The following is a 25,389-nucleotide window of genomic DNA, read 5'->3' as shown; positions in this document are numbered from 1 at the left end:
TTCATGGTGATATTGGGTAGTATTAGACAAAGACACAGCCGATACTCTCCTTACAATTCTTTTGTAAATCTGCATTAATCCAAAATAAAGATTTTTAAAAGAACATCACTATATAAATTAGGAAGCCCCAAAGAATTCTGGATATACTGATGGTAGAGTCTAAAGAAGAAAAAGAACAGTTTACAGCTATCTATACCTACAGGCAGACAATGATCAGTCTATTAACAAAGAGATGCACACAGAAAAAGGCCCAGTGTAGAGACGCCAAGATGTTAAAATAAAGAGGAGTTAATTCTTAGTGCTGAGCTCGGATATTTTTTCTCTCTTTTGTATTTCTCAAGTTTTCTACAGTGAGCAGCTATGAGAGACACATCTGTTACACAGTATGGTTTTTTACAGTTATTTTGTTGTTCTGCAGTAGTATGGCCTCAAATTGTTTCGTGGCATGTCACGGGGTGCTTTATAAAAGGTGGTCTGTAGTCAGATTTGTCTATTGACTTTGGCATATTGTGTCTCTTTTCTGGAGACTCATGTCTGGTAGGATGTCAAAAGTTTTGGGAAGTCAACTAATTAAGGAACTTTGTTTATCTTAAACAGCATTTTCCAAAACCATTTGACTACCGAATTTATACTTTCTCAAAGCGGCCTGCTATTTCAGGAGCGACTGGGATGCCATGGAGTATAACACATGTTAGGGAATGTGTTTTAGAATAGCTCCCCAGTTTTTAAGGGGAGAAACAGCTGCTTTTAGAGATTTCTTATGTTGATTTGGCAAGGAATGGAAATGCTTCTACTGTCTCAAAAATCTCTGTGGAGTTTGCCTCATGTGACTTCCTGACTCTTTTTATTCTGTGTGCCACCCGACACAGCAAATACTCTGCTATGTTTCCTCCAGAGGGTAAGGTCACGTCTTCTCAGCCAGCATCTAACAGCTTGCTTTCCAAGTCCCCTGGAGCACATTTCCTTCTAATCGCTCATTGCTCTATTCACTCACCATATCTGCTGAGCGCATCCTATGCCTAAGTACCCCATGGCCAGCGCACAAGTGAGGAGCCAGAGCCACCGGATCACTAGCAGTCAGCCCCAACAGAGGCAGCTGCCTACAGACTTCAGAAAGACTACTAACCATTGTCTTCAGCCTCTTTTCCTCTCGTTTTCTCTCCAGCTGAGCTTGCTTTTCTTCTGCATCCTTCTTCTGGCGTTCTTCCTCTTGGGCCTTTAACTGAGCCTGAATGAGATAAGAAAACCGAGAACCCTTCCTGAATGGGAAAGGAAGTCTTCTGTGGTGAGACAGTCAAGTACCCACCAGGAGCCAGGCCTGCCCCTGGACTATGCGTTTGTGGCAGGAGGGGAACACTCAACATGCCCTGTAACTTAGGGGTCTCTCTAAAAGGGACCTTCTTCTGCCAAAGGGGACACTGTACATGAATATGGCCACTCTGCTTTCAGGATAAAATGACTATTTTCAGTTCTTACTTTCACTTGTGAAACAGAAGTATGGTGGGGTGATGTCTGCTTAGCCCACTCCAAACAGAATTGTTAAGTTTTTCTTGTAGATGCAGACTTTCCTTCTGACAGTAGGTCAGACTTTGGAAGATGACCGTTTTTCAAGAAGTCAGTGGGTCAGACATCTATCTATCTACAGTGCACTAACTGTGGTTATCTGTGACCCTCCCAGTCTGCTAGCTGTCATTCACTTCTGTAACATTTCTGTTCTGTTCTGCTAATGATGCTACATACAACCTCCCTAATTTTCTAACACTGAATTCAAAGGGGCAGGCCTCCAGCCTTTCTGAAGTTGTTCTAACTCTACTATCTTAGGAGGCATGGACAAGCAAGGTCCCAGTTTTTGAAATCTGAACAAATCACTTTTCTTGCCTCAGTTTGCATCCTGAATTTATTACCAATTTGTCTTCTTCTTGTTTTTTCTTCTTTTCTGCCAAGATCCGCCTACGTTCAGCTCGTTGAATTGCTCTCTCTTCCATGGCTGAAAAATAGTAACATCGTCCAATATAAAAAAACGTATGAAGCACTCTGTAAAATGTCTCCATATTCTAGTCCCAATCAGAGTTATCATTAGAGCTTTCTTGTAATTGAACATCCTGACATATGGAGCTGATTGAACTCAACAGGTTAAAGATCTAACATCAGCAATGATGAACAAGTTACACATTCATTACATTTTTGGTTTCATATTTCTGCAGAATATATTTCTATTGGTTGAAATAAGACAATATTCCTGGATGGTGGACTTCTAGTATATGAAACTCAGAAGTCATAATTTTTATATATCACTGATGAACAAAGAAAAATGTAACTACAGCTAACAAGTACTTAGAGAGTAGAGAAATCCCTTCACTCTCACTTTAAGTGATGCTCGCATTGTTCTGAAGCCGCTGTGCATGTGTGTGCACAACAACAAGAAAACCTAAAATTGGGGTCAGGGTGAATACATTTCAAAGTAGTTTTAAGACCCAGGCACCCAGATGGGCCGGAAATGGAAGTGAACCAGGCATTTGGAGAACTGGCATCAGAATGAATTTGAGTGTCAGACTCCTGTTCTTGACAGTTTATTAAATATCGATCCAAAAGAAACAAATGTGCAAGATGGTCTGATAATATGATTATAATCAGCCGGGGCTGGCGCAGGCGGGGGCATGGGCAGCAGGAGCACTGAGTTCTGCACGCAAAGCCAGCCAATGGTTACTTCCAGTTCCTTGGGCCGTGTTACAGAGAAGAAAATTTAAGCCAAGTTTTAAGAATTAATAAACAAAAACTCACCAAGCTATTTCTTACAGATATTAAGTGTCTGCTTTGCCACAAAGGGCTAGTGGTGGTGGCACAGATGGCGGAGTGAGACTGTCCTTAAGGAGGCAGAAATAGACCGGAGGATTAAAGTAAAGAGCCCGAGAAGCAGCGTCTCGGCAATTCATCTCCTCCATCTTTTCTAGACTGAATCATTAAAGTCTACTTGAAAAACAGACTGGGATTCTAAAATAGCTAAGTCATTGATCAAACAATAATTTCGAAAACTTATCACAATGAACTGGACATCTCCAGATCAGCCTAAGTAGTAGGCAACGAGCAACAGCTGCTGTCCTGCAGACAGACATCTGATAGGCAGCCAGCCGGTCTCTTCATTGACTCATTGACAGGAACTGACTACTATGTATCTCAGATGCCATTACTTCTTGCTAGCGTGGCAATTTTGCCATAACTTAAAAAAACTCAATGTAATTGTCAAAATACTCCCCAGTGTGTGTGTGTGTGTGTGTGCGCGCGCGCGCGTGCGCGCGTGCGTAGAGCAGCTATGTGATAAAATCAACTAGCAGAACTACTAGGTGGGTCCTGAGGAATGCCTCTACTCCCAAAGCACTATTTAATCTTTAAACAAAGAATTCCATGTGCACCTAAAATGCCATCAAATTAAACTATCTGGTTTATATATCTCATTACCAAAATGCTACCATTAAGATAATGCACCATAAAATGACAGCATAACTTGACTTGAATTGCTATGAACTCTTCAGTATTTTGGCACTGATGGAGTATAATGGCAGATGAACTTTATTGATGTTTAGCCTTAGTTGCTACTCAAGAGTTTTCAATTGAGTAATCCCTCCATTTTCCATAATATAGATCTCAAATTAGAGAAAAATGGTGTGCTCCCCATACTCTGTGCGTGTTTATGTGTGTAAGCACGTGCGCACCCCTTCGCGTGCACATACACACGCATTGTTAGCTGGGGAAGCCACCAGGATTGGCAAAAGGGAAAGGGAGGAGAGTAGTAGAGGCTCCCTGTGCATTCTATTTCTCCCATGTGATAGAGCTTAGGTTTTCAGAAGGCTTTACCACATCTCAAAGCCTATGAGCTGGAAGCTTGCAATCCCATACAAATGCTCCGACACTACTCCAGTGGAAAAGGCCACCATCATGAAAGCCACCAGGACCGCCTTACCTTTCAGTAAGGGATGGGGTGCCGCCAGGTTCCTTTTGGATGCAGAAAGAGAATTTCTGGAATCAGTTCTACTGTCTTCACACCTTGGGAAGAGAACAGATGAACTGGAAGAAAATACGGAGAAAAAGAAAAGAAAAACAATTTAAATCGATAATTGGCTTCCTTCAAAGTCTTCGCACCCAAGGAACCCAAAGCGCTATACAAAGTTCACCTGAACTCTGAGTTAAGGATGAAGTGCTATACCCAGACTTGAGTCGGCATAAGAAAGACCCCACCCTCATCTTCTGATCTGTTCTAACGACCTTCATCACACGCCAAAGTATGTCTCAGGCACACCTGAAATTGTCTTAAGAGACTTTGAGGCAATGTAGAACTCCTATTCCAAGCCTGGAGGTACAAAATTTTACTTTGAACAAGCGAGGAAATTATCCAGCCCTGTGGCTGGTCCATGGGGTCCATGTTGTCTGCCCTGGCTTCTCAGCACTAAGCATAGTCAGAAACTCAGGAATCGAGTTAGAATAAGCATTCTTCTCTTTCCCTACACAGTTACAAAGTTCCTCTCCCAAAGGCAGCTACCTCCCAGTGCTCACTATACAGTGTATCCATCTAGGCAGCCCTTTGCTTTAAATACCTATGGACACCTCACACGGGCAAGTCAGAATCCATGAGGCTTCTTGGCTTTCTGAGTGGACAGACCACATAAAGACATAGAAGAGTAAGAGCCAAGCAAAGATACTCAGCAGCCTCTCTTTCTCAAAGGAAACCCCCTCTAGCAAGTTCAGGGGGTGCTCTGAGACTGCCGACCTACTTCAGAAGCTTCTTCTGGCAGGTTCCTGGCGGCTCCTCCGCTCCTCTGGGACTGGACAGAAGGCGACTCTGTGCTTTTGTGACTGCTGTGGCACGCTCAGCTGCCCACCGGGCCTCAGCCAACCGCTGTTCTTCCTTCAGCTGCTGAATGAGCTTCTGCTGCTCCTTGAGTTTCTTCTTTTGCTTCTCAATCAACTGTTGCTGGTAGACATGGCGACGGTGGGAAGGCCCCTCACAAACAGGCTCCGCTTCCTGGCTAGTGGTCCCAGGCTTTTCATGGCTACTGGGCTGTTTAGCGGTCTTAGCATCTGGAGTCTTGGGCTGCTGTGTGCCAGGTGTGCTCCCACAGACATCTGGGAGGGGACCCTTAATATCACCCTCGGTTGTTTTTCCTGGGGAATGGCTCCGCATACAACCCCTGCTCACCACGGGTGGCTTTTCCCACCAAGTGGGCATGATGGTGACCTGAGGAAAACGGTAATATTCTAATTCATACTGATGAGCTGAGATCCTGGCCTGGTCTCATTAGTGTTGCTCTGTTCAATGGCACAAGTGTGCTACACCTCAGGTAGAGATGCCCTGCTCTCTATGTCCGGGTATCTCAGACACCACAAGCATAGTGCTGTAAGCCGCTGAGAATGCATGCTGGGCTCCCCATCACGAGTGGAAGTGGGCAGAGCTGTGGGGGCTGTTGTCATGGGCCAAGGCATCTACAATGAGCTGGAAGAGTCCTTTGGCTTTTATGGGAGAGTACTTCGAGTAGCTCAGGCTGGCCTTGAGCTAATGACCCTCTTGCTTCCCCTTGCTAAAGTGCTTTACTATATGGGCATGCACTGCCATGTCCAACATCCTCTTAGGATTTTCTCAAGTCCATTTTGTAACTAGACAAGTTTATTTCTTACAATATATAACTTTTTAAATGTAAAACTGACACTAAAATTTACAGAAATCTGACCTTTTTTGTGGCACAGGATATATTTTTTCTTCAAGAATGTTTGAAAATTTTCTTTTTCACTTCAGATACTTAGAGGCTTTCTCTTAGGTCTAAACATGTTTGTATATATGTATGTATGTCATAAGTCTAAACATATGTATGCATGTATATATATATTAACTTTAAATTTATGTATGTAAGTCTATTATATTGCAAATTTTGGTTTTGCACAGAAAAAATACTTTTTGCTGACCTTTTCATTTAAAGGTAATAACAATAAGAACTTGGTAAGAAAAAAAGGTTACTTTCAGTTATTTCTTAAGATGCAACAGATCTGTTCTTTCAAGGCCTGTTCCATCTCTACTAAATTCATCCTTAAATAGAATACAAATTTCAACCCCAGTTCTGATTTTGAGGCTAATCTCCAGTTCTTTCCCAACTATCTGTTTGGGGGAGGTTTGTGGAAAGCCAGGGCTAAGCAAATATCTGCTCTACATAAGAAGAACAGCTTTATCTAAATACCTTGTATTAGCATACAACGTAATACCTTTCAAAGATGTAAACTTCATTTATAGGCAGGACTCATGCTCAATGACATTACCCAGGGGGAAGGAAAGAAGCATTCCTAACAGCAAAACTTATTCTGGCCAAAATTCATGTCAAGTTAGAATGTTTGAGTCCGTGATGTAATCAGCTACAATTATACCATGCACAATGGCAGGGAAAGCCATGGGCTGTCCCGTGTTAGAAGCCTTCAGCACTAACGGGTACCATCCTCAGGGACTCAGAAGCACTGCTCGTGATGATGGAACTGCTCTCTAAGACTCAGCTGACGTGAGAGATGTGATCCATGGAAACCCTGACATGCTAAAGACTTTAAAAATAACCTTTTATTTTAGAAATGTCAGTGGACGTTTATTCATGAGAACCCTGCTTATGTAATTTAGCATCAAGCAGGGTAGATGTGTTAGGTGCTTTTAAACCTTATGGTAATGACCCCTTATTAGCCCAGCAAGACTGCATAAAAGCCTTGAGTACAGCACCAAAGCTTCTTTTGGATCATGGCAACTTCTGAAGGTAACAACAGGAGAATGAAACAAAAGCCTAATGGTACAGTTTGTACTTGCTGGAAAAGAACTGCACAGCCCGGTCTACTCAGAGGAAATTACCTACCAGCTAACTGATAATTTCGAGATCTTTTAAGGCATTTAATTTGCTCGTGTTTTACTGTACATCCCAGAAAAGATGGAGTTTATTCCGTGAACTCTAAGGCCTATTTTAGTCCCTTGTTTTCTTTTGTTCAATTTTTTTTCCACAAAATTATTTCTTGATAAAACTTTTTCTTCTTTAATTTGGAACTTGGAGGCTATTTCTGAAATATATATATGCACATATATACATAGAAATATATGTATATTATACAGCATTTTTTTTGTTTTACACAGGAAAGGTATTTTTGCTGACTTTTTTCATTTAAAGTTAACAACAGTAGAAATTGATAAGAAAAAAAGGTTCCATTTAGCTATTTCTTAGGATATAAATCTTTTCTGGGTCTCAATAGAGATGAAATTATCTAGCTAATATGAAGGTAGATAAAATGCCTGGGGGAAGGGCCCAGGATGTTACATAAGCCCCAATAAGCATTCTTGGGCTCCTTCTTTGCGGAGAGTACCTTAAATGGAAGCCATCCTGCTTGCTCAGAGCAATCAGGGTATAAGGCAAGGCTGAGCCCCTCAGGTGCCCAATTTAATTTTATGTGCCTGAGTTAAGCACTTAGCAGCACTTGGCGCAGGGTGGAGGCAGAGGATCCTCTGCTAAGGCTTTCTAACAAGACAAGTGCAACAGAGGAAGACTAACTGCTAGGAGTGACCTCATAAGAAATGAACAGCTAGGCACAGCACCAAACCCCAACCAAACCGGAAAGGCAGATGACCAGGAGAAAAACCGTCTGCAGCACACATAATAACGAAAGTATCAATATTCCTAAAAGTCTAAAGAACTCCTATGAATAAAGAGACACGTCCACTAGTAGAAAAAGGAACAAAGGTGACTTACTTATGCCTATCTTTCTATAGCCATATCTTTATGTATATACGGCAATATAAAAATGCTTAACTTCACTAGCAATAAAAATGCAAATGATAAAAAACATAAGATAAAAATAGAACATACATTCTGTCTTAAAATACTCACCCTAAGTAAAGCACTATGTATATATGTAAAGACTAGTTACTAACGGGATGTCCAGTGAAACACTGTTTAAAATAACGACAAACTGAAAACAAGTTAAATTTCAGCCACCTATGAGTTAACTACTTCTAGCTTAGGTTCACCATACAATATCATGTTTGCATTACAAAATGATAGCAGAGAGCTGCAGTCCATAACCAGGGTGGGTACTGAGTTCACCTGCAGAACTGAAATTACTGCTGCCCCATTCCCAGAAATTCTGATTAGTAGGTCTAGCTCTGAGAGCTACTCTTAAAGAACTATGGCTAAGATATATTTAGTAATATAAAATGTCCATGTTCTATTTACCAAATCCAAAAGATGTTTATAAGAGAATAAAATAGTTACATTCATATTAAAAAAAACCAAACCAAACAAATCCCACAGAACAACCTTATATAATAACAACACTTGGGAAGCGGAGGTAGGTCAGGAGGTCAAGGCCAGTCTTTGCTGCAGTGCATTTTAGGGTTAGGGTCAGGAGGTCAAGGCCAGCCTTTGCTGCAGTGCATTTTAGGGTTAGGGTCAGGAGGTCAAGGCCAGCCTTTGCTAGTGCATTTTAGGAGGTAGGTCAGGAGGTCAAAGCCAGCCTTTGCTGCAGTGCATTTTAGGCCGGGCTGTACTGAAAGAGACCAGGTCTCACAAGCAAAAAAACCAACAAGCCTTCCTTTTCCTGATTATGGCAGGCTGGATTTCTTCAGTTACCTAGTTCAGGGGAATTTAAAGCTAAATAAAATATTAACAATAAGAAATTTTTACATGCCTCAATAGAAAAAAAGAATAGATAACTGTACTTCCTGTTACCTCCAGATAATGGAATAATAGATGTGGTTTTTTATTGAGACTGGCCTTGAACTCACTAAACAGCCCAGACTAACTTGGATATTGCAGTTACAGGTACATACCATCACCACTTGATTTAAAAAAAAAAAAATTCTTGGTGATTTTTCTCCTACCAAATTGTCACAATTAGTATGAACAACTTTCTTATTAGAAAAACAAAAGTTAAGAATACATTATATCACAAGCTTATCCGAAAAGGAAATGTGTGAAGATCAAATGGGGGCTTAAAAGTTGTCAGCAAGCTTTACCCCTCTCTTTCCAAAGGCCTTTCACTTACCTGTTCCAAATCCCTTCTCTATCATGTCCTTAGCAACTTCCGGCTAGCCCAACACTGACATATGACTATTTAAAAAAATATTCCGGTCAAGGAAATAATCACAGCCTGCATGGCTGTGCATAAGCTTTGTGCACTATAGCAGCCCTAACCTCTGCATAGCTTAGACAGGGCACTCTCATGCCAGCTGCCATGAAAGTGCAAAGCTCAGATGCAAACCCATAACAAACATGAAGCCCAAACAAAGGGAACAATGTACCTCTCCACTTCCCACTGGCAGGTCCACCTCAGCTGTTGTCTCTGCAAGACAATGGATACCCAATGACCCATTGGAATTGAGTTTCCCGAGGGAGGCTGCCTTCAGCAGCTCATCCATTTTCTTCCGAGTTTGCTCCTTGGCTAGCGCCAGCTCCCTCTTTCTAACTTGTGAACCATGCCAACGCTGCCATTCAGCAAAGCAGTATCGGAGAAGTTGTTTCCGGTTAAATTCGGTAGCCACCTGCTGTTTTCTAAGAGACAAAGTACGTCCGTTAAAAGAAGAAGAAGCCATATATAGTGTTAGCTGATAATACAAATGAAACATAAGACCAAAGAAGTTCCTGAAATGCTCCATCTTGTCATGTTATAGTAAACTAAATAGAATTACTTTACATTCATCAGAGTGGACTCTAATCAAAGGCATCAATAACTCAGCATATACCTTTAAGAAGAAAAAGTGGTTGTACTATTTATTCTAACTTCCCAATGAGACATACTGATTTATAGTATATATACATGTAACTATTGAAAAGAAGGATGCGTTGGGGAAACAGATATTCAGACAGGTGGAAATCTAAGGCAGGTAGGTTAGGAGAAAACTCATTAGACTATTCATATCACTTAGTGAGGCCAATAATTAGAACTTCTCACTGGGCGTGGTGGTGCATTTCTTTAATCCTAGTACTTGGAAAGCAGAGGGAGGTGGATCTCTGTGAGTTTGAGGCTAGCCTGGTATACAGAGCAAGTTCCAGGACAGCCAGGGCTGTTACACAGAGAAACCCTGTTCCAAAAATACAAATAAACAAACAGCAGAAAAGACTTATCAAAGTCTGCGTCAAACCCTGAAGATGATCTTGTTAAGGACCTGCACGGGGAGAGAGTCACGGTCGAGCTCGCATTCGCCGAAGCCCTGAAGCTCTAGGTACATGTGAGGCACAGGCCAGGCTCCTGCTCTCAGAGCTCATTCATCACCTAAGAAGAGTTCCTCCGGGCCTCTGTGACCTTTGTAAACATTAGTGACCCTGGCTGCTTGAGTGGGGAGTAGACATTACTGATTTCGCCATGGGAGTCAATCTCAGGAGACATCATGGTGGAAGTTGGTTAAGAATTCAAGTCTTGGGGCTGAGGAGAAGGTTCTGCAGGTAAAGCATTGGCTACATGAGTGTGTGGACTGGAGTTGAGGTCCCCAGAGCCCGTGCAGACACCAGGTAGGTGTGGCGGCCTCTCTGTAATCTCAAAACACAGGAAATGGGAAGGCAGAATCCTTAGAGGGAACTGGTGAGCCAGACTAGAAAAGTGCCAGCTTCAGAAAGAGACCCTGACTTCATACAGAAGACACTGAAGCGACCTTGGGCCTCTATCTGCACACATGTAAACACCACAACTGCGTGCACAACACACATACACACACACACACGCACGCACGCACGCACGCACACGGGATTCAAGCCTAGAGATTTCTTGTATTTATGTATTGGGAGATGGGCATCACTGTGACTTTGGAATATGATTGATTATGTGGCATCAAGTGTCCATTTGGAGACAAAATCCAATATTGCTTATTTGCCTTATTGATTTTATCTTGTAAACATAACTAAGTTCTCCACAGCACTGTTTGCATAGCTCTTCATATTAAACATTATATATACACTCTGAAGTACTATCAAGAAAATCATAATGATTTAAATCAGTGCATAGGGAGAACATTTCTAGATTTCTAGAGATAAAAAATAAGACTTGTTTACTTTTGTTTTTTCTTTTTTATTTTATTTTTTTTATTTTTTGGATTTTCGAGACAGGGTTTCTCTGTAGTTTTTGGTTCCTGTCCTGGAACTAGTTCTTGTAGACCAGGCTGGCCTCGAACTCACAGAGATCCACCTGCCTCTGCCTCCCGAGTGCTGGGATTAAAGGCGTGTGCTACCACTGCCCAGCAATGACTTGTTTACTTTTGTATATGACTGTTTTGTCTGCATGTAAATACATATTTGGACCATATGCATGCATGCGGTACCCACAGATGCCATAAGAGGGCGTCAGATCCCTCTGGAACTGTAGTTAGAGAAGGATATGACCCACCCACCTCACACCAGGGTGCCCCAAACTGAATCCAGGTCCTTTGCAAGAGCATTAAGTACTTTTAACTGCCGAGTCATCTCTCCAGCCCCATTTCTATAGTTTTAAAAAATGTTTACATGACCTTCTCTGGTTACCTATAGTGAAAAATGTTACACTGTAACAATATTGAAACTTATATGTAAACTCAAATGAATGTGTGTGTGTATTTTGTTTCTGATATCTATATAGGAAACAAGGTTTCTCCAAATAGTATTCCCTTTGCTACCAGAAACACATGGCTATTTCTGTTCTAACCCAGCCCTGAGATACAAGCACCTCAGCTGCCATGGTTTCAACACACCTAAGAATGTGGTGCCGGAACTCCTACTTTAACAACAGGAAGAGGCGGGACCCTGGAAAGTTAACTGGGGGCCGTAGCAGGTGTTCTAGTGTTCTACCAGTCACAACCTGAAAACTGCTGATCAGGTCACAAAGGCTGTGCCCCTAGGAGCAGACTGATGCTGTTGTTATGGAGACGGGTTACCGATGAAAAGGGTGAGAACCCCACCTCCCGTCTGTCCAGTGTGTGCTTGCTTGCCCTTGTCATGCCAGTACTGTGTGCTCTGAGCTTCTAAGTCCCAGAACTAGCAACCAAATAAACTTCTATAGTTCTAAAGTTATTTGGCCTATGCTACTCTGCTGCAGCGGCAGGAGAGTGGCCAGGACACTTTCCGATAGCGTATACCATTATATTTAATTGTTCTTTATAATGGTTGATTATTAAGTTGATGATGGCTGACAAATACTTGGTGGCTGGCAGATAGTTTCTATAATAAAAGCATATTATAAGTCATAATAAACATGTATGTATTTTACTATAATGGAAATAAATAAGTATCTAACGAGACTGACTTGATACAATTTTTAGAAGAGGCAGTTAAGCTAAATTGCAGGGAAAGCAGCGAGGACTAAGCAGGGAGACAAACACAAGCCTATAGCTTTCTCCAGGGAGTAAAATTCATAAATTTTAGGGCAGAAGATGCTTGCTGCTGAGGCTGACTAATGTGAAATCCAGCTTACATCAGTCTTCTCAAGAAGGGTGGGTGTGAGAGGCACCTGGTGTGCTAACATTATTTTTACAGTATAAACAGCCCAAAGCAGCACTGGGCCCTTGGCCGTCAGTTCAATTCTTTAGATACTACAAAAGCCACAGGGAAACCATCTCTAGAACTCCATCGAGACCAAGAAGGTGAGAAAGTGAGAAGAAAGGCACACTTGTTCCGGTGCTGAGAGCCATCTATGATGGCTGCACAGGAGATCTGGAGTGCAGGCAGGACTTCCGTATTTGTGAGCTAAGGTGGAAGGGCAGAAAACAGACATGGAAACCAGAAAGTCTGTTTCCATGCCTGCTGCTCTGCACTTCGTTCTGGCATAGTGACAATGTCCCATATGAACCAACTTCCATATTTTTTTAAAAGATTACACTAAAAATATAGGTAGTTCTGAAAGGGAGGTGGTTGCCGCCCTTTCTTATGAAATCACCTCGTTTTCCTAAAACCGCAGTGAGATGCAATCGCTTAGGTAAATCCACCTGAAGATAAGGCTCGAGACACAGTTCCCAGGAACAACAAGGAAGGACAGAGTGCCTTATGGAAAACAGCCTGTCCCAATATGCTCGTGAGCTAAATCAGAACACTTCTAGCAAGAACGTAGAAACTGATCATCATAATTACATAATTTCTTTTGCCTGCAAAGAAAGGCTGTCTCTGAAGGCCCTAAGAGCACAGAACAGGAATGATTTAAATTGGAATTCAAGTATGAACTGTGTTGTCCAGGATCAACACCTCTAATAGTGCTTTTAGTGAGAGGTGTGTAAGGTAGAGCCTCGAAGTCAGGAGAACTTCAAGCAGACCTGGGATAGTGGGCAAGTGCCGATGGTCTCTGAGCTGCCGATTTGTCCCCAGGAATGGCGCTGAGAACGCTGCCCTGCCTACCTCTTCAAATGTGTTTTTCTTTTGTTACCTTAAATAAATAAAACAAAATATAGAATGAAATCCATAGATAAGAGTAATAATGCTATCTCAGAGCAAGACTATTGGATATCTAAACTGCGTCTTAATGTTTGCATTCTTTTTTTGCTGGGGGTTCCAGTGAGCGTGTGGAGGTCAGAGGAAAACTTGGCAGGAGTCAGTTCTCCTTCCACAGTGTGGGTTCTAGGGATGGACCTCCTGGTCACCAGGCTGGATGGCAAGTGCCTTTACTGCCTGGGCCATTTCCCTGGCCCTGTGTCCTGAATTTTTCAGAAGGAAATGGGTGAGGATAAATAACCGCATGCCAGTGATCTGACTAAGTGCCGAGACCTGATGCAGAACACAACAGCAGTGACAGGAGCCGCTGCATTTGGGATGAGCAGCTTCAGCAGGAACAGGCAAGAGCACGCTAATGCATGCAATAATGCACTAGGTAGCCCCAGGGAAACGGGATAGAAGACAGTTTTGTTTAAGGGAGTTTTTCAAGTGAGCCAGGCAATGCGAGTCTGGTCCTCTGACAGATCCTGTGAGGGGCTTCCCCAGATGCAGAATCCACGTGGCTTCCGGCCACTCACCAGGGAACCCGGGCGAACACAGAGGGGAAGGCGACTGAACATGATTGACAGAACTGCTTTGTATAGGACTGCCCACAGAAGGCTGAACTCAGAAATGAAGAATTACAGACGATCAAGGGCTATAGGAGAAAAGAAGTGGGGGGCTTGAGAACTGACAGGAGAGATTAAGGCATGTTCCAGGCAAGCCAGAGGACCGCTGTGAAGATGGCAGCCCAGGACACGTGGAGGGTGGCTGGGACAGCCTAGGGCAGGTGCTTCCTAGAAAAGTCCAGAGAGAGCAGGAGAACAGGACCGAAGAGCCAGCAGACGACACCTGCAGAGCTGCCTGGAACTATAAGGAGTAGTGGACACGAAGCCAACCTGTGAAAGTGTAGATGCTACAGAAATTGACACTGTTAAAATTTCGCTGCCACCACATCAAAGGTGTCTGTAATAGAGTTCTATGGCATTGCCTAAGCAAACGAGTCCAGAAATGTTTACGATGCTGAAACTATAGTATGGTATTATACGGAAATTTAGTGAAGCCATTAGTCACAATAACTTTTTTTAAATAACTTTTTTTTTTAATTTAATTTTTTTGGGACTAGGTCTCATGTAACCCAGGTTGACCTCAAACTGGCTATATGCTAAGGGCGACGTCCAACTCCACATCACCCTGCCTTCCCCTCCCAAATGCTAGGATTATAGGCATGCACCATCACACCCAATACCATCACCTCTTCTGAAAGAAAAGAGGAAGATGGAAATAGAACGACCACAATTCCTAATAGGAAAAGCAAGATGCATTTGTAGGCTAAGTGGATGAACCCTTGGAGTGGGGGTGAGACTGCACAGGCTCAGGAAGAAGGAGGTTACTAAATTATGAATGAGAACTCAGGGATTTGCTGTTACTTTAGAGAGGAGTGGGAAGAACAGAGAAAGCCCACAAGGCCGGATCCTGCAGGGGAGCAGACCATGAGGAGAAACCTCAGTGAACAAAACCATTGTGGGTGCAGAAACCAGGGATGGGGATTCAGCTCACATGGGAATACCAGACAAGTGGTTTCAGCAGCATCCTGCAAGGAGCCAAAGCATCACGTGTCCCGTCCCACGTGAGTAACCACTCTGCCACTTGCTCTCACCTATGCACGTGGCTCACCGGAGCAAGAAGACTCCATCCAGTTAAGCTGCAGGAAAGGAAGCAACTGAGCCTCCCGTCACTAACTGGCTCATTCATCACTGTAGTATGTGTCCACCGAGGCATGCAGAGAAACCTTGCTGGGCACGATGGAGACAGTCCACGGTCTGAATTTCCTAAAACAGTTTCTAGGGCAATATTCACCACGCAGAGATCTGGGCCGCAGGAGGGTCTGCAGAAGCAGCTCCTGTCTCTCTCCTTTCCAGGGTGATCTGCCATTTGCTAATCGCCCCTCTTAGTTTTCACAGCGCAATCCACAGAAATCACAACACAGCGGAAACTAATGGCTAGCCTGGGAAGCCTCAACTAAGATGCCGTTTGTCTTAACCGGGAGGCAGTACTATCTGGCGAACCCCAGGGACAAGGTTCTCGCCCCACACTTGCTCCACCTGGCTCTGTGACAGTCACTTCTAGTCTCAGGGCTTTCTTTTCCTCATTCATGGAATGAGGGCCTGGATCAGAAGATCCTAAGGTGTCATCCTGCTCTAGGATATGTGTTGTTCTAAAGCTTCATAGTAAAAAAAAAAGTATTATAAGTTAAATAACTTCAGCAGTGAAACAAATTTTAGGACCCATTCTGAACATTTAAAAATAGGTACCTGAAAATAAATCAGATACCAGACTAAAGGTTCTGAGATCTTAAAAAAAATGGCATATTATACTATTATAAAATATCCATTTAGTGCCTTTACTATTTGAACTGTTTAACTGGAATGGAATCCTGAGTTCTCCAGATTTTTCCTCTAGCATGCAAGTCTTACCGGCAGCTTTAACACTGCGCTTTCCACCCTGTGCCCTTACACGGTCTCCAGTTTGCATTCTTTACCCAGCAAAGGCCCATCATTCGGTTTCACAGTCGGCTGTCATCTCAGCTCCTTACACCAAGCACAAGGCCCTGGGGTTCTGGAGACAGATTAAAGTGGAGTCTTCTCCACTGGCCCTTTCACTGGAGATGCACCCCACTGTATGATCCAAACGGGTCATCCTCCTGCTTGGAAAGCTTAGAAATTCACCTGAAAACCAACTAAACACTTAAACTCCTTGTCCCAGCATATAAAGCTTTTCATGAGGGCAAGAGAGGGTCAAGAGATAAGAGCACTTGCTGCCCTTTCAGAGGATCCAAGTTCAGTTCCCAGAACTGGCATGGAGGCTCACAATCACCTGTAGCTCCAGTTCCCGGGGATCTGATGGCCTCTTATGACTTCTATGGGCTTCTGCATACATGGGGCACATATGTATGCGTGTGGGCTCACACACAAGCACACAGAGTAAAAACAAAGGACTATAGAGGGAGAACAAGCAAACAATCAAGGTCACGTGTTTATCTCCAGCCAAACCAGATGGCTCCACTTCCATCCTGATGAAGCCTGGTCTACACGATCTGAGGCATCTACCCGGACAGCGACATTTCGCTCTGTCGCGTTCCTCGCAGCAGAAGGGAACACATTCCCTGCTGTACAATATGCTGAGCACCTGCACTGTCTTTAGATGCTGCTTTTCTTACAGAGCTGAGTTCTTTGAGGACAGGGACCATGTGGCAGATGCCTATGTGCCCTCCCAGGGTCTGATACCACCTATCAGCGGGCTTATCAGCTATGCTTTCAATGGAGCAACTCTTCCACACACCATTCACTGAATTCCTCATCCCGGAATGAATGACAGAGTTGTCAGTGATGATTACACATAAGAACATAACGCTTCCTTCTACTTCAGTGACATTGATTCTAGAATAAAAAGGTGATGGGCTGAGGGTGTGGAGCCCAGTAGGAAAATATGAAAAGCTCTGGGTTCAACAGCCAGCATTACTAAGCAACAACAAAACAAAAATAACACACACACACACACACACACACACACACACACACACCATGCAAGGTTAAACCTGGAAATGAAACAGAAAATGTATTTAATTTTAAGATGATGAAATAAAAAAAAGCTTCATTTGACAATGAAGTCTGTGTGAGACAGCACCAGCAAAGAGGGACTTGATATAAAAGCGCCAGAAACCTCTAAATAAGGTGTGGAACAAAAGGCAGCACTGTGGGAGGAATCACTCTTGGCAGGTTAGCCCTCCCAGATGGATGTTCCCTGCATCCTTAATTAGCATTCTATGTGCAGACAGCGACTCCATCAATGAGGATCATTGGCATATACGCCAACTCCCGCCTCAGAACTGTGAGATGGTACAAGGTGCGGCACTGTTCCTCAGCAATGGAAGCCCAGTCTCTCCTCTACGAAAGGGAGCGAGCTCTGTCGGTGCATTTGCATCCCATACCCACTCTGCTTCTAGTTCTCAGTGAAGTCTCTCTAGCTGGGGTAGCCGGGGAGAACAGATCACTGTATCATAGCTGGTTCTCCTGGGCAGCCTTTCTGGAGTTGGCTTCCAGGCTCTTCCAAGGGAAGATGCCCTAGGTAAGCACGCCAGGGTCTATATAATGTACCTGTTCTCTTCCCTAAGGTCATTTTCCAAGGCTTGGGTCTCCCGCTTCAGCTTCTGAGATCGTGCACGGTCTCTCCAGGCTCGCAGAACCTTCAGTTGAAGCTTCCAGTCAGACAGGGTCCCAGCTTTCCCCAGCTTTATCCTATGATCCAGAATCAGCTTGTGCCAGGCAGAGAAATACCGTTTTTGACACTGAAGTGGAAACATTTGGAAAACCACCACCAATCAGCTTTTGTGTTTCAACTATGCAACATTGACAGCCCTGTCCTCAGATTTTCCCACCACACTTCTCTGAACAAATCTGCAACCTGTGATTCGGAAGGAATGGAACAAAGCTCAGCTCTTTCATGCTTAGAGGAATGATAACTATCTAAGCATGTATCAGGGGTACCCAAAGCTTCGTCACTTAAACTAAATACTTAATTCTCATTACAAGGCACTGGTCCTGTGGTAAATTGGGATAGCAGGTCATATCTTAGACATGAACTAGAAGTCTTGAGGAGCTTGACAGAGCTGATTCCAACATGACCTGCCCCGCTAGGATGTCTTGGAGCTTCAAATAGTAAGTCAGCCTTTAGTTCAATCCTGTCTTGAGCAGCACTCACGTCCTTCATGAGTTCTCAGTGGAACAGATTGGGGCCTCTGTTCCTTGAAAACAAGAGAGCTAAAAGTGACAACACTACATGGGCTACCCCTAATCATGTGATTGCGGTTTTGAGGAGAAGGCCTAGAGACGCCCAGGCTACCACGTACCTATGCAGCCAATAGCAAATTATGCCCTAACCAGTCCCCAGACATACTTTACTCGTGATCCAGGCCTAAGGAGAAAACCACTGCACTCAGGCCTTGTCTATATACTCGATCTTCATAAAAACATTCTCTTTCTTTCTAGATCAGTCTCCTGCCACCTCCCGGTCTCAGCACAAACCACACTGTGTCCTTCTCTGTCCACTTCAGCACTTACTTCCCAGGGACAGTCCTATGGCTAACTCTAGGCACTCCTCACACTGTATTCTGGGCATTCTTCCACCAAGGCGCTCACTACACATTATCAGAATCTCAAGTTAACTGATCCCCATGAGACGGTGGCACTCCGGAGAGAAGGGAACAGTACCCTTTCCTGGGAATGACAAACCTGACAGGAGAGCTAAGCGTGAGATCAAACAGAAAGCAACATCACAGGACGAGGCTTTTATGAGAAGGATGGATTTCAAAGACTTTAGCCTAATTCACTGCTTCCTTATTTGTAAAAATACTTAAGGGATACTATTTCAACATTTACTAAACACCTGCCACTGTGTTTCAGTTTGGGAACTCTAAACAAAGTTGTTGAAGAAATAATCTCTACTTTTGGAAGGTTATAGGGAAACAAGAAACAGAAATAAAAGCCTGGGGCTAGTGAGATGCTTCAGCTGGTTGTCCCGCAAGCCTGACAACCTGAGTCCTTCTAGAACCCCCAGAGGAGAAAACTGACTTCATGAAATTGTTCACAGTGCTAGTTTGTTCTCTGTTGCTGTGACAAATGCCAAGACTGAAAGCAGCTTAGGGGAAGGAAGGGCTTATTTGGTTTACGAGTTACAGTCCATCACTGAGGGAAGCCAGAGCAGGAACGTGATGCAGGAGCCTGGACGTAGGAACTGAAGCGGAGGACATGGAGGGATGCTGCCACTGGCTTCCATCCAGGTTCCCTTTCAGCTGCCTTTCTTATACTGCCCAGGCACACTTACCTAGGGATGGTACCACCCATAGTAGGGTGGGCCCTCCTACATCTGTCAGCAATCAAGAAAATGTCTCACAGACATGCCCACAGGCCATCTATGGAGGCAGTTCTTCAACTGTGTCAGACTGACAACAAACTAACCAGGACTTTTAAGTGTATGCCCACCTAAATACATCATGTACACACACAATAAATAAAAAGTTTAAAAGACCAATAAAAATATAAAGAAACATATGCTAGACTTCTTGGAAATATGCTACTTGGCCAGAACCATTTTTTCTTATAGGATATAGTTACATTCCCATTTAGATAAACATATAGTATTATAATATTTCATCAAGAGAAACCACAAACAACCTAAACAAAGCCCTTATTTATTCCCTTTTTATCACTTCAAATGAGGGCACATTTTGTAGAATCTCACCTCAAATACACTGGGGAGGCACAAGATGAGGAAAGAAAGGATGTAGGAGAGGGAAGGAGAGACTTGCTGGATACAAGATTCGCCTTCACCTGTGATGGGGTGCACTAAGCTGCCAGGATGGAGTTTTGCTTTTCTTTTTCCCATTGTTATTTCCTTCTCTAGCTTACAGAATACAGCATCTTAAAATGCCTTTTTAAATTTATTTATTCAGTTTTTCTGTGTATGAGTCTTTTGCCTGCATGTATGTATGTGCATGTGCATAACGAGGGTGCCTGGTGTCCATGGAGCTCAGAAGTGGACCATGGATTCCCTGGAACAGGATTTAAGGATCATGGAGAGCCATCATGTGGATACTGGGAACAAATGCTGGTCCTCTGAAAGTACAAGTTCAATGTGCATGGATGTTTTGCCTGCATATGTAAGCCTGTGTACCACTTGAGTGCCTGGTGTTCTTGGAGGCCAGAAGGGGGTACTGGATCTCCTGGAACTGGAGTTACAGATGGTTGTGAGGCACCATGTGGGTGCTACAGTCTAACCTGGGTCCTGTGGAAGAGCAGTCAGTGCTCTCAAGTGCTGACCATCTATCTAGCCCATGTCCTTGCATGTTTATCTCTCTCATCACAAAGTTCACAGTAACTTCTGTGTACCATTACACTCTTAACTGTTCATTTACTCATTTGTTTATTGATTCTGTCTGTGCACACAAGCAAACGACATACAACTAGGCTATACTACTAGTCCTTTACTGTTCTACACATACTATTTATTAATTCTTAGATTATGATAAAAATCAAAACTGTAAGTATTCTTATGAGCCACCTCATCAAATTAAAACTTTAAGTAGACTAATGCTGGATGATTAAATTCACAAAGTAAAGCATTAGTATTAATTCCTAGGCCAAAACTCAAACATTCTGGCATCCTGGTGACTCTAATCTATTAGGTAATTAGTCTATCCCAACAGTGGAAGGCACATTCTCTCTTTGAATCGAAAGCAAACAACACACAGCTTACCACAGTACAACAGCATTTGCTAGAAACTTACTAAATTTAGGAGAGCAAAGCTGGAGTTTCTAAACTCTACAGTCAGTATGCTCCTTTAAAGTCCCAGGGTTAAGACCCTGGGAGCAAAGGGTGGGTTTTAAAGGTCTGGAGTGGGCCCCATTATGCAGAAGTTAACAATAGCCCAGTGACAGACTCCTGGAACACTGCTTTACTGAAATAAATTTGCTACTGGGTTTTCCCCCCTGCTTGCTCAAAAGCAATCTCATTAAAATTTAGGTTAAAAATAAAGAATGAATTGAGGATAGCTGTTTAGTTATTCTTGATCCATAGCAAACACTATTTAGGTAAACACGAGTCTGACGACCTGCATGAAGAAAACCCTGGTACTCTCGTCTGACTTGGAAGGACAAGTGGCACACTCCCACAGACACATCTGTTTGTTCCTCCACTCTGACGTTAGTCACTTTTCTTATTGCTGTGACAATATTCTTGGCAAAAGCAATTTAAGAGAGGGTTTACTTGGGCCCTGGGTCTGAGGGCACATCTACCATGGCAGGGAAAGGATGACAGCTACAGTGGCCAAGCAGTAGGTGTAGTTGGGGCATCCAGCCACACTGTGCCCACAGTCAGGAGGCAGGGAGGAATGAATGCTGTCTAAGCTGGCTTTCTCCTTTGGATTTGCTTGGGACAATCCATGGATGGCTCTTTCCTTTCCCTTAAACCTTACGGAGCACTTTTGCCTAGCTGTGTCTCCTAGGTGATTCTAAATCCAGGCAAGGTGACAATGAGGATTAGAGGTCGCCCTCTGTAGCCCCAGGAAATTGCCTGCTTCTCCTGATCAGTTCACAGTCTTAGAACAGTGGTTCTCAAGCATCCTAATTCTGTGACCCTTCAGTACAGATCCTCATGTTGTGGTGAGCCCCAACCATAAAATTATTTTTAAAACAATAACTGTAATTTGCCACTGTTATAGACTGTAATGTAAATATCTGAGGCCACTCTCAAAGGGGTTGTGACCCACAGGTTGAGAACCCATGGTTAGCGCTACAATGGTGCCCTAGCCTTTTGCTCTTTGTAACGAGAGCTATTTAAAAGCATATTCGAGTTGGAAGAGGAGTCATAGTGCATTCTGTTTAAGCCAGAGAATTCAAACTTAACTAGCCATGTAGCCAACGTGGCCCCTTTATCTCCTTCTTACTGCACTCGTCTCTGTGTCTGACTTTCTTGCCGATGGATTCCAACTATAATCACACATTCTCCCCTAGCTCCTACCATCTCTATCAAGCTGCGGTGATCGGCTTGGTATGGTAAACCACGGTGGGGATGAGCTGTACCTAAGTATGCATCTGTAATGATTTTTCAAATACAATGCTGTGATGTGAGAGGAAGTTTTAAAGCGCAGTGCTGTCTTCCCCTTAAAATCTTCCACAAGACAGCATTTGGTTTCTAAGGACTCCACTCGGAGAAGAAATGACAGCCCACCCGCTAAATCTATTACCTGCACTGCAGCTGCCCTCGCTCTGTTGGCAAGAAAAGCTCTTCCCTGAAGTGTAATCACACTGCTGTCACTGCGGATGATTGACACTAGGTGGAACAGCAATTTGCTATCTAATCTTCATTGTAATTCTAACCCTGTCACCAGAGATGCTTGTTCTGATTAATGAAGTGGGTAACTCATCAAAATTCTTCAGCTATTCCCCTTTTGTCAGAAAGCTCGGTGATAATTGCATCAAAATTCTCTGTCATGGAAAAATAAACAATGAATTGTAAAGAGGACGAAAATGTCAACAAGTTTACAATTTATTGTTGCTGAATGGAGCTAACTGTGGTGCGGCCAGTCGTCCAGGGGCCTTGGCTGAGGTCGAATGTCAGGAAGAAGGCTGCCCGCCCATGAACACCCTAGGGACTCCTTTCTGCTCCCACCGTGAAAGGAACAGACATTCCACTCTGCAATTGGAAGAAATCTTCCAGGCCTTCTTTTCCTTCAGAGATGGCTGTTTGTAGGAAAAGGCACACGGGAGGCACAAAGAACCTGGGGCTTGGAAAAGGATCTTTACCACAGCGAGGTCAGTGTGCAGTGGGCGGGACAGCCTTCACTCCTGGGATGGGAAAGGAAGTGCTGATGACCCACTCCTGTCTCTTCATCCCCCACCATTCAGAGAAGAGCAAGCTGTCAGGTGCCACGAAAAACTCCAGAGGCCTACAGTCGGAACACCTCTACCAGGAGACATTTCTATATTCAATCTCATTCTTTCTTCTCCTAAACTTATTTTCAAAAATTTAACAAGCATATCCACAAGCACAGTGGAAGAATAAACCTTCACTCGGCTTTACAACTTATCAACACTGTTGCCAATCAAGGGCTCCGTCTGTCTTCCTGTACCTTTTCCCCACCTGCAGAGTTTAAACATAAATGCCAGACGCAGACACTGGAGCATTTTACCCATAAATGTGTCAGAATATATAGGTGACATATGGATGTGTGGTAAATTCTTCATGCTGTTAAGAAGTCCAATCAACAATACTGTACTTATTGAGCTGTTATTCTGTATTGGTCCAGAAGAAATACTTTCAGGAAACAATTGGTTAGTCTTACACGGTGTAGCTTACAGCCTGAGCACTCCAGGACAGGGCTCCTTTCCCAGGAGAGCTTGGACTACATCTCAGAATCCCACCATATCTTTAGGATAGACCGGTTGCCCCTCCTCATGGCCTTCTCTTTTCCTTTGAGATGCTCTCATCCCCAAAGAACCCCTTCTTTTTGCTTCATGTCCTCTAGACCTGGCGCTCACACACGTAAACGATGCTAAGAACACATCTTATCTCAGAGTACATCAGGCAAATGCTTGTTTCAGCTCCAGCATCCAGACGAGAGATGTCATTGTCCTCACCCACAGGAGATTTTTATAAATATTTACCAGAAATGCCTAGTGTTTAAAAAATTATTCTACTCTGTAAATTTTTAGAGACTGGCCTGGACTTATGGCATAGGCTTTCTCTTTAATTTTTTCCATATTTTTTATTAAAAAAATTTGCTTTTCATTTTTTCATACCAACCCCAGTTCTACCTCCCTCTACTTCTCCTGCCCCCTTCCCTTTTCTATCCCCCATGCACTCCTCAGAGAAGATAAGGCCTTCCTTGGGGAGTCAACAAGGTCTGGGATACCAACTTGAGGCAGGACCAAGCCCCTCCCTCCTGTATCAAGACTGAGCAAGGGATCCCACCATAGGAAATGGGTTCCAAAAAGTCAGTTCATGCAGCTGGGATAGGTCCTGGTGACTTCCAGGGCCCCCCTCAACAGATCAGGCCACATGACTGTCACCCACATTCAGAGGGTCTAGTCCATTCCCATGCAGGTTCCCCGGCTGTCAGTCCATAGTGTGTGAGCTCCCACTAGCTCAGGTCAGCTGTCTCTGTGGTTTTCCCATCATGCTCTTGACCCCTTGCTCATATGGTCCCTCCTTCTTCTCTTCACCTGAACTCCAGGAGCTCAGCCCAGTGCTCAGCTGTGGATCACTGCATCTGCTTCCGTCAGTTACTGGATATAGGTTCTAATTAATATATTCTTTTCAGAAAATAAAACAAGCGACAACAAAACCAAACATTGAAGAACAGGTGTTGCTAGAGTACCTGCCGAAACTGCATGAGAACAAACATTGCTGACGAACAGGAACCTCTGGGCCTATAGCACTTTTAAGGGTCAAATACTGCTCCATGCTCCAGTTCACTCATGAAAATGGGCAGTTGGGTTGCTTGTGGGGTGAGATGGGGAAAAAATGACAAGAAAACTCTGTGTCGAAACTGATAAAATTTTAGTGGGAAATTTTCTGTAAAGTTCACTCTATAAAAGTAATGCATACATGTCTCCAACACCTTAGAAAATGTAGCCCACACAGTGCCTTTGGCAATAAGCCTGGGGGCAGGGTTTCACCAATCTCCACATGCTTCATGCATGCTTTGGCATCTCTCTTTCTCTACAGCTGATCTGCAAAGAGGCCCCCTCCCCTGACACTGCAGAGGACAGTGGCTGTTTTTGTGCTCTGTGGGCATTCTGATAACAGTAAGATCTTTGGAAAGGAACCATGCTGCGCAAATGAGGTTCTACTTAACTACAGTTTCCAGCATCCTGCCAGGAAAAAAAGTGCAAGGTATCCCACCCCCTATTACCATGTCTTCCTGGTCTAGTTTAGGGGGGATTTTTGGAAAGCTCTGCACCACAGGCATAATATTAAAAACAATTCCTGTGGGTCATTACTATCTTACCCTCTAGCAGAAAAACCTAACTAAATACGCACATAAAAACCTTCTCCCCAGAGAACACAGATTTAGGCTAATATCACCCCATGTTCCATTGTTTTCTGCCACCTTCCTAAGCAGAAGGGAATCACAGAGTTGCTAATCATATTAAACAAAAATGTATTTCAGAATAGAGAATTAAGAAGGCACTTTCCAAACGGTGTTAAGATTTCATAGTTAATCCCATGTTGTTTCTGCTAATTAGCTACGACACATGAATTGCTCAATCTCCCTAAGAGATTTCGCTGCCAGATCAAAGAGAAAATAGGATTGACTCTACTGGAAAGTCACTGTCCAAAAACAAGCTCCCGACAGAATGAGGGGGAAGTGAGGAGACTGGGAGGGATGACATGAGGGCCGCCA

General features: G+C 43.5%; 1 protein-coding gene across 1 annotated transcript in view; it reads right to left on the bottom strand.

The window, feature by feature from the left end:
- The window catches only part of Ccdc191 (coiled-coil domain containing 191), a 69,981-nt gene that overhangs the window by 17,276 nt on the left and 27,316 nt on the right, over positions 1–25,389 (bottom strand). The window contains exons 8-13 of the mRNA XM_005345003.2: positions 17,582–17,772; positions 9,305–9,554; positions 4,767–5,230; positions 3,959–4,062; positions 1,905–1,987; positions 1,127–1,228 (exon numbers count right to left, since the gene is read on the bottom strand). Of these exons, the coding sequence (XP_005345060.1) occupies positions 1,127–1,228; positions 1,905–1,987; positions 3,959–4,062; positions 4,767–5,230; positions 9,305–9,554; positions 17,582–17,772 (1,194 nt within the window). The remainder of the gene's footprint in view (positions 1–1,126; positions 1,229–1,904; positions 1,988–3,958; positions 4,063–4,766; positions 5,231–9,304; positions 9,555–17,581; positions 17,773–25,389) is intronic.

The sequence above is a fragment of the Microtus ochrogaster genome, chromosome 2, assembly GCF_000317375.1.
Source record: "Microtus ochrogaster isolate Prairie Vole_2 chromosome 2, MicOch1.0, whole genome shotgun sequence".
NCBI lineage: Eukaryota > Metazoa > Chordata > Mammalia > Rodentia > Cricetidae > Microtus > Microtus ochrogaster.
The sequence above is the reverse complement of the archived record's forward strand: the minus strand, read 5'-3'. Positions and strand labels throughout refer to the sequence as shown.